Source organism: Dysidea avara, chromosome 12 (assembly GCF_963678975.1).
Source record: "Dysidea avara chromosome 12, odDysAvar1.4, whole genome shotgun sequence".
In the NCBI taxonomy this organism is placed as follows: Eukaryota; Metazoa; Porifera; class Demospongiae; order Dictyoceratida; family Dysideidae; genus Dysidea; species Dysidea avara.
In genome coordinates, this window is record NC_089283.1 from 12467870 (window position 1) to 12486922 (window position 19053).

General features: G+C 37.0%; 1 protein-coding gene across 1 annotated transcript; it reads right to left on the reverse strand.

Moving 5' to 3' along the window:
• Positions 1–15637: 15637 nt before the first annotated feature.
• LOC136240035 (uncharacterized) lies at positions 15638–17726 on the reverse strand. Its single transcript, XM_066030833.1, has 2 exons — positions 17566–17726; positions 15638–16887 (listed from the first exon to the last, which is right to left on the reverse strand). The coding sequence occupies exons 1-2, from the start codon at positions 17618–17620 to the stop codon at positions 15788–15790; spliced, it is 1155 nt and encodes a 384-aa protein (XP_065886905.1). The 5' UTR covers positions 17621–17726; the 3' UTR covers positions 15638–15787.
• Positions 17727–19053: the final 1327 nt, after the last annotated feature.

Below are 19053 nucleotides of genomic sequence, written 5' to 3' on the forward strand. Positions count from 1 at the left end.
GTAATTTGTCCAGACACAGTGTCCCATCAAAGCAGAAGGAGGGAACCTAAGGGCTGAGGTGGCATGTCAGTTGATTCTATCAACATAACAGCCACTTGGTTGCTAGGAGATAGTGTACATTCTTACAACCCAAGGGAGTGACCACAAATGTATTATGAGCGATATCTGCAATGATGTTTTTTGGCACTGTGATTACAAAATTTGATGTCATAATTGACAAAATGGTTGTGTTAGTGTGGGGGCTTTAGAAACTTTGGCACACAGTATTCAAAATGAATATTGTCTGTAGTTTTTTACACATGGAACCACGAGATAATAAAGGTAAGAAGTAGTACACGTACCGCGACAGTGCTAAACATGCTCCAACAAGGAAAGCAGACTGAAAATTTAAATTCGCATACAAATAGGCTTATTTGTATACTATAAGCCTCACCTTCGCCCTTATTCGAATTTATAAGCACTATCATAGGGAAACACTATCTTTCCGAATACCTCCATGTACAAAGTTCCCTCACTACGGCAACCATTTTGTTTTGTGACATCAGATTATATACGCAACGTCAAGAAACGTCATTGCAGATATCGCTCATTGCCAACCCTCTGGTGTACTGTAACCATATAACAACTACAGCAAGGCATGTGACATTACTGGTATAAGGTTCTTCTGCTATGCTATAGTGGACATAATCTTACACATGTCCAGTCAATTTAGGCAATTGTCCGGCCAATTCTGGTTTGTCAGTACATTGTGGCAGGACAACAGAAAATCCTTATCATAAGCTCTGCAATGGTACACTATGTTTTCTATATTTAGTAGAGGCTGTAGCTAATGGTAGACCTAACTAAATTGATTGTATTAGTGACTATGCCACACAGCACAGTGAAGTGGTCATCGGCCTTGATTCAGAGTAGGCATAGGACATGCATGTGTGCCACTTACGTGTACTTCAATTGCATAATTATTATTTGGAATTTCATGCGAGTCTCAATAGTCGTAATACAAAACCAGCAAACATTGGAGTTCACAAGGGTTCAATACACTGTATATCTTTAGATAAAGCTTCAAGAAAATGTACTTAGAGCCCCTGTTATGCATATAAAACAGTGGTTTTTTGTCATTTTGCCAAGAAATCCAGGGGCCCATATAAAACAAAGCATGTCCTTGAAGTTTATGTGAAGCACTATCTAAATATCCATTGTACCTCAGTGAATCCCATTGTTGGCTGGTTTTGTACTGCAATTATTGATGGTAATATGCAATTAAAGTAAGCAGCATGCAATGCACTCCTCCTCTGGCTTTGATTTATTCAAAACCGAGTAAGCAGCATCAGTGCGAAATCTGGCTAGCAAACAGCAGGGTTCAGTAATTATTTTGAGAGTCTTATTAGTTTAAGGATAAAACTAGCAAATGATGGGGTTTACTGGAGCTCAGCCACCTCTTGTACATTCCATGTAGTTAGAATATACTTAATAACCTCACCAATGATAGTAAGGCCTTATCATTGCCAAGGTCATAAGTTTGGGTGGCACTATTATAATGAGGTTTCACTTCAAAATATCCCATACATTTAGTATGGACATTTTATGCTTGTTCCAGTACAAAACCATTGGAGTGAACACATGTTCACCTCTTTGATATTACTGTATTAGTTGGGGGCTCAGATGAACACATACCGACTATAATAGGTTACTATGGAATTTAGCAACAACAAAAAATTAACAGATATTTCTATGCTGACTAACTGGTTGCCAAGGGAAGCCATTATGCATTTGCTACCACGAATTGACACCTTACATTGTTAGCAAGAAGAAGTGGGACACAAATGAGACAAAGGTAAGTCCTTGATCCATACATTATATGTACTGCGATATACCAAAATGCAACTGTTGGGCTGAAGTGACATCTAACAGTGAAAAAAATCAAACCCATAGCCTTGGCCGTTATTGAGTTACACTTGTCAGGCATGTTGGTAACAAAAAAAATTTTAACGACTGATTTCAGGGGTGCTCTTGTAATGTTCTTTGTAACACTGTAAGGGGCTGAAAATAGTTGAAAAGGAAGTGCAATGGATACTTTACTTTTTCAGTAGTCGATAGTTGGGGTACACATTCAGATGAAACATTAAGTATGACCATTCTTTCTTTAGATGTAGTATTCACTGGTTCTCCAGTCAAAATTATAGGTGTATATTACAGAAAGTAAACAAACAAATGTAAGGAAGGTTTAGGAATTTTATGTTCGATTAGAGATCATAGCCATAAAAGGAAGTGAACAACAGAGGTCACTTAACCTGTAAATATACTAGTGGACATTTAATCCCTAATTCAGTCATGGGTATAGGCTGAAGTAGGGATTAATGTCCACTAGTATATCTGCAGGTGTAGGCGACATCCCTTATTCCACTACTTTTTATTTCTTTGATCCCTAATTGAACTTGAAATATTTTTCCTGTGATAATGTAAAGTGTGTAGACTTCATGAATTCATGGCATACTATATGTCCGCATAATAAGGTCTCTCATATTTTGATCCACACTCATGAGGTCACACCATACCATACATCAGTTAGTTATGGTAGTGACAAAATGTAGTGGTTATATGACATACAAGTGAAGTGTAGTGCACTATATAACTTGCTTGAATCTCTCCTGTACCTTTACAAACAAGATCTATTATCTTAGTAACACTAACTACACTGCATGCATGTATACAGTTGCTGAATCAGCATATATACAAACAATCATCCCATGTTATACACAGAGAAGTGTCCTGCAGGGTTGTACCATATGAAGGGAAACATAAAATGCTGGCAAAATTTGGTGAATGATCGTGGATATGCCTGTGTGCTATTCAAATATTGTGAGTGAGAGACAAACAGCCAATCATTTTCTCTATGTTTTTTAAGCATGTAAAAATTTGAGATTGTGTAGTCGTAAATCTGCTGCTATATATAGGCCTGAGTCAAATATGCTCAAAATTTTGCTGAAAATGCTTTCAGGAATTTCCCATGAGTTTCACCTATTATGTTCTTCAGTGTTCCCATTATGCTTGCATTGTGCTCCTAGCTTAACAACATTTCTTACAATTTACCTCGGCAATCTGACATCAGCTGAATTATATTGGAACATTTTCATTGATGAACTCTTTATTAAAGTATTTCATGACAAAGTGACTGTTTTATTAGAGAGTATCGATCTAAGGAGCTATGTACAATTCATTTGAGGTTTGCAGTTTCCACTGACTTCTCTATTAGAGAGTATCTATCTATTTTCATGGAATGAAGCTCCATAGTTTGAAATATCTACGTGTACCTAATATGCTAGCATTAGCACTTTAGCCTAATACGCTTTTTATTATGCTGGAATAATTGATGTAGGCCTATCTGCTGCTGATGGAAACAAGAACAGCTCAGTAAAATTTTATAGGAACTTACTGAAAGCGTTTTAGGTTGTACTGAAGGCACTTCTAGGCTTGACTGTACTTACCAAGGTGCTGTGAAGAATAATATAACTGGTCAATATATATATAGTGGAAAGTGCAAACCGTTGTGATTTTTACTATATATCCACACAAAAATGGTCACGCTGTGAAAAAGTATGATCTTCGGGTGAAAAGGTTATGAAATCAGAGGTGATGATGGTCATGTTAATAATGCCACTTTTACCAATTGTATTACATGTATCATTATTGTAATACTCTAATAGAGTGTACATTTTTTTTAAGGACTTCTAATAAATGCACATAAAATATTCTTAGCAAAGTATAGAAATTCCTTTGGTAGATCTATAAAATTTTCGAATTTCGTTTACCGTAATTTGCTTTATTTCTGTGCAACATTTTTTTGTGTAAATATTTTCTTATGATTTACGTGAATGATTGCTTTATTAGAGTAGTTCAATCTTTGTAAAAAAAATTGTACAAGTCTTGCATACAAAAATTATTTTACAAAAAAAAAAGCAAATTATGGTATAAGGGTGGAAACTAAGTGAAGTGATCAGCCGTGATATTTGTGGCTAAAACAAAGGATTTGGTGTTAGGTCTCTTGTTTGAACAGTGGTAACTTTTTTCAATATTTTTGTACACTTTACCCTGTGGTAGCTGTACTATTAGAGTATATTGACATTGCAATTTTATTTAGCCTAGGTATGCATCAATTTTGAAGTTATTCCCATAAGTTGTTTACCCTGTAGCTGTGACAAATGTTTAATTTGTGTTCATGTTAAGAAATGTCCATAACAATATTTATAGCAAACTTAGTATTTTTATAATCTCTTTATCTGTACAAATTAAGTTACACATTTACCTTTTATGACAATTTTTGCAAATGTGCAAAAGAGGAAGAAAAACTTACCCCCTGGACACCGCTTAAGAAAAAGAGAAAATGAAGAAATTTTAGCTGCCTATATCTCTGGAGTGAATCAATCAAATTTGGTGTGACCTACCAGTAGATACAAGTAGGCAGTTCTAGTAGATGACACTCTTGTTTATGGCAATAAATCTCATGATAAACGTAAGAACAATAATGTGCATGTGCGAAAGTTTCAATTATGGGATTTGCAAGAACTTTGCAAATCCCTGTACTCCCAATTAAGACACTGTGGCCACCACATGGTCTTTTGTGGTATAATGTACATGAACATGAATAACATCTAAAAATACCCAGCAACCAATAACAATTGTTCTGTTATATAATTATGCATGTCTGCATACACCCACACATGCACAACAAAACTAGCATGGTCATGCCTACTCAGTGCCTACTCAGTGCCTACTCAGTGAACCAGCACTGAGTCACTAGTGAACTGAACTACTCAAGTACTAAATGTTGGTGCAGGCAATAGGTAAATCCTTCTGGGGTAGGACTAGCAACCCACAGGAGGATGTACCATGTCTCACAGGTGAAGGTGTGGGCACCCAAAGTCCTACCTGGACCTTCACCCATTGTGTGAGACAACTCACACTATGGATATTTGGCATTTGCTTTCCCAGTTAACAGCAGGTATCCATTCATACTAAAGCTGGGTGGGTTGCTTCCCCAGTTGACACCAGGTCATCAGACACACACACACACACACATACACACACACACACACACACACACACACACACACACACACACACACACACACACACACACACACACACACACTGTGTAGCTGAACAATAGGGAACACATACAGTATGCACATAACAATACACAAATTTTGTATTATGAAAATACTCCTTCTAGTGTCATATGACTAAAAAGAGTCCAAGTTGGCAGTTGCGCATGATGACAGCAGTTTGGATTGTTCTGAAACGATTGACCAATATTGCGAAGTCATTGTAAATGAAAGGTGAGGCTGGTGTTTGAGTGATCTTTTATGGTAGGAAAGTGTAAATCTTTATCATCCCTTAATATAACTGTGATTACCCTACATGGACAGGTGACAGATGGACTATAACAATTCGTAGAAATGAAATTATACTTGTGAATAGACTTAGTGGATTATTTAAACAATAATCCAACAACTGAATGTGTTACAATATAATACTCTCAATAGCAGCTTGACGTATTATATTGAAATACGTCACGATTAGCCAATAGAATTAGTATTACACTTATTTGTCAAGGTCTCTTGACAAAAATCTGTAATACTAATTTGATAGGCTAAAATAGTGTGGTGTGTTCCTATCAGAAGTAAATGTCCGACTTGACAACTAGTGTTACCATAGTGATAGATGCCCCATGGCATAGCAACAATATGGTTGCTTAGCAATGGTTGCTAGGTAACCATTGATTTATGAAAATGGTCTGGTTTGCATGCATGCATATTTTACTCAAAGATTTTCACTTAGGCTCCTAGGCTAGTGGTAAATGCCTTGTACAGGCTCTGCTTTCTGTGTTTGCCCTCTAGTACCTAACTGGTAAAGTTGATAATAAATAAAGTATTTGTCAACACTCAAATATGCAAAATATAAGTATTTCAAGATTAACTAAAGTGACTTCATCCTATTTAAGTTAACAGTATTATACCTAGAGGGTGTGGCTGTGTTTGGTATCGTATGGGATTTGACTTGAACTGTGAACATGACCATCACAACTATGTTCCACGCTAGCTACAAGTGCTAGCTAAAGAATCTGTGCTAGTCTAGAAGACACTTATTTCTTTGGTTATAAATTATTGGTTATTGTGAATACCATAGTAACAAATTCCTTTGTAATTAATTTTGCATAATTGTTTTGAGTTAATTGACATTTAGTTATAAAATTTAGGCTATACAATAGATGTTTGGTTTTCAAAAAGTATCACAACATGTACATTTTGTACTTATTGATTTCCATTTCCATGGTATCGCTATGCAACCACACTGATGGAGTTGCATTGTGTGTGCTTGTGTTCTTGGAGTAAAATCTTTTGTTAACCAGGTACATGCATACTAAATGAATAATAAAACTTTGCATAAAATTTACCAAGTGATTGTTACTGTACGTAGTGATTAAATGTGATATTCATATCTGTTTCTATATAATTATAAATACGCAGAAAAATTTGGAATTTTCAACTAGAGTAGGGACCATAGCACATCAATAAAAGTACTGAAACAAGCTGGAGTAGTGCACGATATTACACAGTAAAACAATAAGAAGTGTTATATCCCTACTGTGCATTTCCATTATGGTATCTTGGGCACAGTAAAGATATAATACTTCTTATTGTTTTACTGTGATTTAATATTGTGCGCTACTCCAGCTTGTTTCAGTACTTTTGATCGATGTGCTATGGTCCCTACTCTAGTTGAAAATTCCAAATTTTCTGTGTACTTGTTTGTTAACTTTTTTTTGTAAATTATTATGACTGGTGAACCCACGCATACCGCATCTGAAATGGCACCGTGTGTCCCAATTATCGTCTGGAAAGTGAAGTATCCATTACGCTTCGTTGTCAGCTTTGTTCAACCCGTTACGCAGCATTTCGAATCAAGAACTGTTTGAAAAGCACCTCTGTAATCCACGTTAACAAAAGAAATGGTGCCGCGCACCCCGGTTATATCAATTAAGTGAAGTATCCATTACGCTTCGTTGTCGGCTATGTTCAACCTGTTACACAGCAGTACAAATCAAGAACTGTTTGAAAAGCACCTCTGCAATCCACGTTAACAAAAGAAATGGTGCCGCGCACCCCGGTTATATCAATTAAGTGAAGTATCCATTACGCTTCGTTGTCGGCTATGTTCAACCTGTTACACAGCAGTACAAATCAAGAACTGTTTGAAAAGCACCTCTGCAATCCACGTTAACAAAAGAAATGGTGCCGCGCACCCCGGTTATATCAATTAAGTGAAGTATCCATTACGCTTCGTTGTCGGCTATGTTCAACCTGTTACACAGCAGTACAAATCAAGAACTGTTTGAAAAGCACCTCTGCAATCAAAACAGCCACTATGAAAAATACGGACGATTTCCATTACAAAGGGAAGCCATCACGTGCTAGCTATCGCCAAATCGACACTTTTTGCTGTCAGCAAAGATGAATGGGACACAAAGGAGGACACTGGTAAACCCATGAAGAATGCATTGTACATACTGCGGTATGCCAAAAGGCACCTGTCGGGCTGAAGCAATGTCAAACAGTGAAAAAATCAAGCCTGTAGCTTTAGCCGTTATCAAGTTATGCTTGTCTGAAGGCATCAGTTACTTACTCAGTCAGTCACTAGAAAATTCTGTTATTTTTAAAAAAAAAATTCTGTATCAACTTGTTGAAAGCGTTTCAGGTCGATCTGAAAGCTTGTTTGGGCTTAACCAATACTGCCTCATTGTCGTCAGGGGTAATTGAGGCTGTTTTTTGGGTGATATTATTTTGTGGGCCACGCCTACTCCTTTGTGGTCCCTACTATACAGTACTATCGTACTGTATGATTAGGTGTGTGTACATACTGTTAGCTTTTGGGCTGTACTGCTGGTGTTGTGATTAGTGAAGTGGTCTGCATGCAGTTATACTGTTAAAGGCAATGATGGTGAGTAATAATTCTTGTATTGTGTAAATATGAAAGTTGATTGACAACAATTATTGGGTGGGAGCTGCATGATTACAAATAGAAATAATTTTCTTTAATCCTATTGATTGGGTAGACAAACATTTTGTCAATGAAACTCTTGAAATGTTCAATTCATCAGCATTGTAAGTTCTGTCTTTAAGCTTACGTGGAGCCATGCCCACTTATTAATCATTAGTTATACAGCATACCTGTGTTAGTGTTCGTTTAAACATACGGGTACCTGTTTATGTGCTATAATTATTGTTGCCAACATATGGTCCCTTGTAAGAGCAAAGCCTATGTGCCAGCTTACTGAACATTGTCCTAAAATGTAACTCTTGACGCATGCCATTGTCTTAATGAAATCGAGTCACTAACCCTGTTTCAACCATGACCTAGGCTATAGTTTCCTTGCATGGTGCTGTAGTTATGTATCTCATACAGTATGGCAAGTATTGAAGGTGGGTTGCCTTCACATGAAAAGCATTGACCAGAAACCAGCCTCAATGCTGAGGGGGTTGTCAATGACCCCTAAATTGTGCATGAGAGTCCTGATATTCAAGCATTTCAAAACTATTGAGTTAGTATTTCAATAGATCTATATTTGAAACAAGTACAATAAAGAATTTTCAACTAGAGTAGGGATCATAGCACATTGATAAAAAGTACTGAAACAAGTTGGAGTAGTGCACAATATTAAATCACAGTAAAACAATAAGAAGTGTTATATCCCTACTGTGTATCATACACTATGATGGTAGTGTATATATAGTAGGGACCACAAAAGAGTAGGCGTGTCCCACAAAATAAAATCACCCAAAAAACAACCTCAATTTTCCCTGATGACGATGAGGCAGTATTGGTTAGGTAAAACTAAGCCCAAAGCAGCTTTCAGATTGACCCGAAACACTTTCAACAAGTTGCTATGGAATTTTAAAGATAATTTATTTAACAGAATTTTCTACTGACTGACTGAGTAACTGACTGACTGACTGACTGACTGATGCCTTCAGACAAGTGTAACTTGATAACAGCTAAGGTTACGGGCTTGATTTTTTCACTGTTCAGTGTCGCTTCGGCCCAGCAGGTGCCTTTTGGCATACCGCAGTACGTGCAATGCCTTCTTCGTGGACTTACCAGTGTCCTCCTTTGTGTCCCATTCATCTTTGCTGACAGTGAAAAGTGTCAATTTGGTGATAGCACGTGATGGCTTCCCTTCGTAACGGAAGTCGTCCGTATTTTTCATAGTGGCTACTTTGATAGCAGAGGCGTTTTTCAAACAGTTCTTGATTTGTACTGCTGTGTAATGGGTTGAACATAGCTGACAACGAAGCGTAATGGATACTTCACTTTTCAGACGATAATTATTGATATAACCCGGGGGGCGTGGCACCATTTCTTTCGATATGCGTGGATTGCAGAGGTGCTTTTCGAACAGTTCTTGATTTGAAATGCTGCGTAACAGGTTGAACATAGCTGACAATGAAGCGTACTGGATACTTCACTTTTTAGATGATAATTGGGGTGCGCAGCGCCATTTCAGATGCAGTAAGTATTGAAACAAGCTGGAGTAGTGCATGATATTAAATCACAATTAAGCAATAAGAAGTGTTATATATATCCCTACTGTGCTCAAGATACCATTATGGAAATGCACAGTAGGGATATAACACTTCTTATTGTTTTACTGTGATTTAATACCGTGCACTACTCCAGCTTGTTTCAGTACTTTTTATCGATGTGCTATGGTGTTGAAAATTCTAATTTTTTTGTGTTAACATTTTGTAAAATAGAACTATTACTGGTGAACCCACGCATACCACATCAAATGGCGCCACGCCCCAGCTATCAATTATCATCTGAAAAGTGAAGTATCCATTATGCTTCGTTGTCGGCTATGTTCAACCCGTTACACAGCATTATGAATCAAGAGCTGTTCAAAAATAACCTCTGCAATCAAAGTAGCCTCAATGAAAAAGTACAGATGATTTCCATTACGAAGGGAAGCCATCACGTGCTACCACCAAATTGACACTTTTTGCTGTCAGCAGAGATGAATGGGACACAAAGGAGGACACTGGTAAGTACATGAGTAATGCATTGTACGTACTGCAATATGCACCTCTCGGGCCAAAGCAACATCGAACAGTGAAAAATCAAGCCCGTAGCCTTAGCCGTTATCGAGCTACACTTGTTTGAAGGCATCAGTTAGTCAGTTAGTCAGTAGAAAACTCTGTTTAATAACTTTAAAAATTCTGTAGCAACTTGTTGAAAACATTTTTGTCCGATCTGAAGACTTATTTGGGCTTAGTTTTTACCTACTTCATTGTCATCAGGGAAAAGTGAGGCTGGTTTTTGGTGATGTTTTTCATGGGCCACACCCACACCTTTGTGGTCCCTACTAAAGGTACTGTATGATGTTTTTACCAAGATGTTTTCACTTTTACTTTTGCATGGGACAGTAGAGGAAAAGGGACCACAAGAGCCTTGACAGGAACACAAGTAGTATACTTTGCTTATTCCAAATAGTTGTCATAACCGATCATCATCAAAGCCACCTTTATCTCTATTTTAGATGTTGTGACAAGGTGTTAATTAATGATTATTATAATACTTCTGAACTGACAAAAATGAAATAACCAATTTTGTAAGTGATTCCAGATCTCAAGTTTCAAAATATTTAATTAATTTCTAATTGATGATAGTGCTGAGATTCCCAGCTTGTTGGCTACCCCTTGCTCACCGCAATACTTTCACGGTGCCTTGGCAGTATTGGTTTGGTATAGTCAAGCTCAAAAATGACCCAAAATGCTGCAAATAAGTTGCTACAAACGATTAATTAGTGGAATTTTTAAATGACTGACTGACTAACTGCCTGCCTGCCTGCGTGTCTTCCCACGCACCATCCCTCCCAACTCGCCTGCAGCCTGCCTAATACCTTCAGACAGGTGTGTAACTCAATAATGGCTTGGGGTACTATACATACACAAGGAAATGGCTTCTTGGTTTTTGTGTGAATGGCTTTGTGGCTTCCTGTGTAATATGGTTTTGTGACTTTGAACATTGCTGTCAAATATGATGGGAATCAACAATAATCACCATGTTTTCAATGAGCAATTTTAGCAGTTTGATTTCCAACTAGGCTCGTTGACTAGAAATTAAACCAGCCTCAAATCCCAATTTAGCAGTAGTGAATTGGGTGCCAAATTTGGTGTTACATAACAAATGCTTCTGATTTGTATTCACATGCTTTAAGCCGTCCCTAGTGGGATAGCATTCGCAGAAAATTATATATCATAATACTTGCTATAGAAGAAGGAATTCAATTATCAAGTTGTTGTTTATGCAATAGCAACCACAAGCCATTATATAACTTTAAAATGCAAAAATCGGCCTGGGTAAAGTCACACATAATTTCACAACGTATCAGTCTAGTACTGTTTATAGTAACACAACAAACATTGCTGACTTGTTGACAGTTGAAGCAATTACCTCCAAGTAAAGTTTTCGGGGATTTCAGCAAATGCACATACACATAATGACGCCACTGATTCGAGGTGTGCTTACCTTTATAGACTGTCTCCGTACTGTTTCTCTTCATTAGTAGTGCCAATATCACTTTGAAGAATACTTATTATTGACCATCAAAAAGTGTGTGATGATGTCACTTTTCCACAATTGCATATGTGCATGAGGGACCATGCAGTTATCCCTGTTCCCATTCACTTAAGGGGATGACTATGACAGGATAAGTACAGGGGCTACTAAAATGTTTGACATAAGCTACAGATGCTTAGAAAGTGATCCTACAGGCATTTATAATCGATTCCACTGCGGAAGTGAGTGGGTTAATCCAATTTTGATCCAGGGCCATAAGAATTTCTGCTGGAGGTTAATACAGTGATATTACCTGTCCAAGTGTTGTAACTAGGCGGATAGTTACATGTAAGGTTGCTAGTAAAGAACTTTAGGTTCAAGCTGAGGATGCATGCCTTCATGTTAAGCTTCAGTGAGAATGAATACAGCTTAAGGACAACTTTATGGTTGGGATACTGTATAGTCTAAATATTTCGAGGGGCAAATATTTTGAGGTTGAGCAATGTTGCTAAAAATAAAATTTTCACAGATTTGCAAACACTCCCAAAATGTATTAGACTATATGGAGGTCAAAATATTTCAAGGGTAAAATTTTCGCTGATAACACCCAAAACCGCGAAATCGGCAAAAAATTTTCCCCTCAAAATATTTAGGCTATACAGTACCTCAAAGTTTTGCCCTTCATAGCAGGAATGACACATTACCATTATATGCAGGCCAATCCTTTACTGATATTTGGTGAGTGTTCTTGTTATAATGCATTAACATGTGTTATGCCACTGTATAGTTATGTACATGTAAGATATTAGTCTTATAATATAGTTGGTAAGTCTGCAGAGTATGACTAGAAGGATTACTTGTAATGAATGAAATTGACAGTTTCCATGTTTGTCTATTTGCTCCATTGGTAAACAATACAATTCATGGCTGTTATGATGTCACTTTATTGATTGTATGTGTTGTTTGTTTTGTAATTGTGTTGTACAGTAGCTAGCTATAGCTAACTACATTGTACATGCAGTTTTGTATTAGTTATGTATGACTTGGAGTGGTTCTGATAATTTGGTTATTACTGCATGGGTGATATTGCTGCGCTGAATCTTAACTTTTGTGATAACTAACTTATCACCCTGTGGTGGAGCCACTCAGACTAGTTTTGACATCATAACAACCACAAATGGTATTGTTTACCAATGGAGTAAGTAGCCAAATATCACTCCAGCAATCAGTCCTAGCAGTCACTATGGTAAAGAGCCAACTTTTTTCGTTAACCTTTGGCTCCATCATTCCATCTTGGACTAATACTCACCACTTGCTAGTCTTTTTAGCCCTTGCACAAGAGTTTGGTGTGGTAAACATGTGATAATACATAGTTTCAAGAACTGTGTATTTTTTGAGGCTGAAGAAGTGTACTCAATTTTGTTACTTTACATTGGCAATAAAGTTATGCCACTGCTACTCAAATTCTGGAATCTGTATCATGCAGAACATAAGGCAACACTACTCCACCAATACCAAAACAAAGACAAGTCAACTGCTGCTTCGTAAAATCATTTCAGCTGTATGCCTCATGCTTTGTCATCCATACAACACTCACAGCAATGCTTTAACACATAATGTACAGTATATAAGCCCACACAACACTCTGATGGTCTTGATAAGACACTGGAGTGACTGAAGATGACATTATTGGCTTGGCCTATGTGCTGGTATTACAAAAAAATTCTTTTCCACTCTAAACCCTAGCTGGTGCACAAGCCACCATCACACTCCCTTCCTACATGAGTACCTGTGGTACTGCAACACATGTGAAAAACCTGCATATAGAGGCTGCTTCAGATGTAATGAAACTTTCAATTGCATAGTTGCATGGTTGGTGAAATTGTAACCATTTAAAATACCAACCTATGAATGTGTATTACTTGTGCCCAAAACGTCGATTGGAAAAACAAGTACGCATGTGTCTCTTTGTGTCCTGTAATGTAAGCTAACTGCATGGGTATGGGTTGTAAAAAGCACGATTGTCGGTTTGCATGCATACATACTGAGTATACAGTAATAAAGAGAAAGGGATAGAGGGAATGGAAGAGGGTAGTAAGGCAAAGGGCCAATTGTGTACCACACAGACACAGTACTGTTTGATCCAGTCATATACGTGTACTTTTAGAGCACAAGAATTACCCAAGCACGAGGATTAAAATGAATAAATACACGTCTTAGCCATATGAAATTCCCTGTAGATCTGTGACCCAAGGAAATGACTACATGTATACATGTGTGACTGGGATCACCCCAAGGAGGGACCAGGAAAATAAACAACCATGATTCCATAGCAGCATTTTAACCGAAGACCCTGAACCTGAACCTGAGGATTACAAGTTTCCCTGTATGCATACTCAATTCACTCATTCTCCACCCTTCAAACTCCTGGAATAAAGTTAGGTAATAAGTAATCCATGGAGTCATTGTGGAATTAATTTTAGAATTGTCACAAACTAATAATTTTAAATAAAAAGCGATGAAGAAATTGAAGTTCATATCTTATCTCTGCTTCATGATCTTTTGAAGATCAAAGCATATTATACCTACCATGTTCTAAGACCAGATTGAACCTCACGAAACGCAAGGAATTAATGTTGTCTCAATTATTATACATTTCAGACTAACACACTGTATGCCACACACTAGGAAGATGTCAGTTGAAGACCATTGTTGAGTGAGAAATTCCCAGATTGTCTGTTACCCAGTGAGACATATCCATATGAAAATGTTAGAGATTGTACCCTCAGATCTTCATATTTTAAAAACCTTGGGCTTTATAATCCACTAAGATCATGCACTAGGGCTCTATCCTATACAGTACTTAGGTAACTCAGTAAACTATGAAAAGCACAGATGAAGACATATGTCATTGACTTTTATGGATCGTGGCTGAACCTTACTTCTACTGTAAAATGTTTTCAACAGCCCGTCATGTGTATGTTAAATAGAGATCATATCATCTCTTTGATACATGTTATTCATCTCATCAATAGCATATAGTGCTATGGGATCCCTTTTAGTATCTTTTGAACTATAGTAATAAAAAAAATCAAAAGCATGTTTTACTGACTGTGTCTGCTGATACATACTGTTGTAGCATAACCAGTTCAATAGCAGCACCGCATTTGGTGTGTTCTTTCATTTGAAAAGGTGTCATAGTAAAGTGATAACCAATGTCACTCTGACCACAGTAAAAATCCCATTTGTACTATATACATGCATGGGCTAATCAAAATATTTGCTCTTGAGCCAATTAACCTATCGTATTCATAAACATTTTTATGCTATATACTCCCATGGCTGTGTTAGTTTAACTGATCATGGTTGTCTCCACTAAGAGTGGCTTCATTGTCTATTCCAACCAAAATGACAACCCTTCATATAATCTCAAAGGCTTTACCAATGCAGCTGTGGCAGTCCATGTATGTACTTAACTCAGGCCTGCAACTGCTGGTCCTTTATTTTTACCACACATATTGTGTGGTAACTCATGCGTGTTATTAATAAAATATGAACAAAATTTTCTACCTGTATAACTTAGCGATGTGTAACACTACACTTCACTGTTAGATATCACTTTAGGCTGACGTGCTTTCCAGTGTACTGTTCAAGATAATGTGCACATCATAGACTTCTTTGCACTCCATTTCTGCTAATTTTGACTCACAGGTAATTTTGAAATGGCTTCATGTGTTTGAATAAAATGGGAACGTACCATCTGTATTTTTTCACACCACACCTCAAACAGTCGAAGTAAGTGGTTTGATTCCAGGTGAATTGATTGCAGACATTTCAGACTGATATTATAGGTGGCAGGTGTGTTTTCAAGTTTTAAATTTTTTTTTATTTTGCCTAATATTAATAAGTTAAAAAAACAATTGTAGGGAAAAATTCGCAACAAGAGTTAATTTACTTGTAATATAATATGAACTAACCTTCAGCTATAGTAGTTGCGTTAGCATTACATGTTGTTATCAGCTATTGTAATTGCGTTAGCATTACATGTTGTTATCAAGAATATACACATATCACTCATTACAAACTATAACAGAATATTGAAATGCTTTAATTATCAGATAAATTTGAGTAATTGTCACACAGTGCGAAAAAATTTACTGTTAATTTATCCTTAACAATGTGTTTGCTCACTGGGTTCCAGGATTGGTACTATTTTTATAAGATCAGGTGGTTGTGTTGGATCAACTTGGGAATGGTCTTGGGGAAATAACATTTTATGGGGGCTATACTCCATTGTAGCATTCACAGAATTATTCACGTTATCTGAATAGTAGTGATCAGCTGTACAGGGAGGTGTACTATAGTCCAATGAAGTGATGGGTATCAGTTCGGGTGGTTGGTTGAAGTCTTGTAGAGATGATTGGAACATTGGTTGATGCTTTTGGTGGAACAGTGTAAATGTCTGTTGATTGGGGAAATAAATTTGATTGTGTGCCAAGTGTTGGTTTTCAGGTATGGCTGAAGTGTTCGGAAGATAATTTATGGTTGCTGGCCTACGGTTTGATGAGTATGCAGGGTTGCCAACAGTTGATGTGCATGCCTGATATATTGGATTGTCATTTTGGTGTGTTAGTAATTCTGCTATTCTTCTTACATCATTACTGCGGTGATCTTTTTTTCCTGTGCAATTCTTAGATTTCTTTTCAAAGGACAATTTCTTAGTAGCAGTTTTCTGGGGAATGTTTATATACTCACTACTATCATGAGTTAAACAGTGTTCAATAAAAGCAACCCAGTCAACATAGGTCTGACTGCAAACAGAACACTTGTGTACCTTATCCCTTCTATGACACCGAATATGAGACAGTATATAGTCACCTCTTGGAAAACGTTTGCCACAAACTCGACAACAGTAAGGCTTCTCTCCTGTGTGAACAACCATGTGTCGCCCCAGGTGAGACAAACTAGTGAATGATTTTTTACATTGATCACATTGGAAAGGCCTCTGTTTATTATGACCACGAACACCATCTGCATCATCAATCATTTGTGCTTTATGATAGTTTGCTGCTAGGTTGGGTAATTTCTGTGGTGGTTCAATGACCAATCGTAAAAAACTTTCTGGATGTTTTGGAGCTGGTTTAGGAACAAAACGCACACTAAAATCAAATATATTTTCAGGATTTGTTAAGTCAATGTTTAAGTGATTCTCTTCCTTCTTGTTCATCAGTGTTGACTCTTGGCTCTTGCCACAATCCATAACTGTTGTCACTGTTAACATGAATAGGCATCACATTTAACAGTAAAAGATGTTATATTTGTGGACACACGTAACAAGCACAAAAATGTTTTAATCATATGAGAAATGATCTAATCACCTTTTCCTGTGCATTAAGAAATGACGGGTAATTGTTCAGTGTTTTAATTCATCAATGGCTAGGCCAAGTCCACTAAAAATTCTATGTTTAAAACAGCCACTTACATACCTTCCGGAGCATCTAGCCATTGGCAGCCAATAGTCTTAAATTTCATGGAACTGAATGTACCAGGCAAGCTCCAATCAGGCTGGTGGGTAGGGGTGGCAAAGGGTTGGAGAGGAATGCATAGAGGTGTGTTATGCCAAACTGTGGGCTATTAAGGACTAAAGAGATGTATTCTAGAGTACCGGTTTTAATCCAACACTACAAAGCTATACAACCAGATCTAGCCATCACCTGGTTAGCCATAAGTCCATCAAGACTTCACTAAAACTGCTCCTACAGCAGCTCACTGATGAGTTTAGAAGAGGCAGCCAGAAAACTTAACTAACTCCGGTTAATTGTGACAGTGAAATCTAATAATGTATTCACGTATACAGTAGCTTTGAGTCTAAAAAATCATTCACAATATATAAGGAAAGATTTCATAGACACATATCTACAATCTGTAACTCTAAAACTATGCACTCACCCGAAGCTTTCTGTATGAAGTGTGTGACTACTAAGTGCTTCTCAGTAATAATCATTTATATACACCTAAGGTACGTGGGTACCAGTGCAAAGGTGAGACCGTATCAATTATCAATGGTTTCCTTGGCCACAATTAAACAACCATATAGAATACCGTAAAGTGTTTGTTTAGGTTTTATGTAGTGTTATGAATGGTGAAGTTACACACATAGTCTTATCCTCAAAATCATAAACACTTTGAATATTTATAGGAGTCAGTCACTATACTTCTATAGCACCAAATGGTTGTGATCAAATGACTATTAATTTTATAGTATCTCTTGTTGACAACTTCACTTACTTGAATTACTTTTTTTTGACTTATTTGATGAATTATTGCTTAACTTATACACTCTAAGTAGTTGACTAGTTGACGGCAATGTTGAGTTTCTAAAAGCATGCACATTACAAATTAAATGATGTAGAGTGTATAGAAGATGGCAGAGCCTGTTGACCTCAGTGAAAGTGAAGCTGAAAGTACAGTGTAAGTAGGAACTTATAGCCACTAGAGGGAGCTACCAGTTTTGTCTGGAAAGTTGATGTAGACAAAGATGATAGAATTTTAGCTTTTCACAAAAGGAAACAGAAGGCAGTGACTTGTATTTGATGTAAAAAGAAGTAAAATGCACTAGTAACACTATTTTCACCTGAGAGAACATCACAAAGGTGAGTATGAAGCAGCAGCACAGGCTAGTATGAAGGAAATGCCTCATAGCATGAAAATTGTAACACCATGCAGTTACACCACAAGCTACCATTCAAGATAGGTTTGCTAAAGTGATGCCTTTTCCACATAATTCAGAAAGGTACAAACAGCTTACAAAGGCTGTTTGTTATTTTATTTATAAAGACCAAAAACCTTTTGACACCATGCATCGATGACAGTATGCTGCATGTATTTTATAAATCCACACATGTTCCCAACACGAGTTTGAAAATAATCTAGACAATTCAGATGAGTCAGTGCAGCTCCGGAATATAGGATAGAATTGTATTCCAACACAAGGCGAATCCAGGATTTATAAAGGGTAGCAATGCCCTGACTTCCATATAATGATATAACTGGCCCAAGCATTGTTTCCCATAACTTATAACATTGTCAATATGTTTCTGACAGGTAAGAGAATTGTCAAATATAAGTCCAAGGACTTTAATTGAAGATACTTTGGGGATACGAATATCATTTTAAAATAAAGGAAGATGGTTGGAAATATCTCATTTCAAGGAAACTACTAATGAAAAGGTCTTTAATTGATGTTCTAGTGATTACCATATTCACATAAGGCTGCTAAGTCAGCATTGAGATAGCTGCAGTATCATGTTCTTCCTTGCAAGGGATAGTGATCATAAGGGTATAGTCATCTGCATAACCAACTACTAAACAATATTTTGGTATTCTTGGAAGCAGGCAAATGTAAAAGTTAAAACTGTTCATCTCGAAACTTCTAAT

Coding starts and splice junctions, on each gene's coding strand:
- LOC136240035 (XM_066030833.1), bottom strand. CDS start 17,620: ATGATTATTACTGAGAAGCACTTAGTAGTCACACACTTCATACAGAAA. Junction 16,888..17,565: donor CTTCATACAGAAAGCTTCGG/GTGAGTGCATAG, acceptor TCATGTTAACAG/TGACAACAGTTATGGATTGT.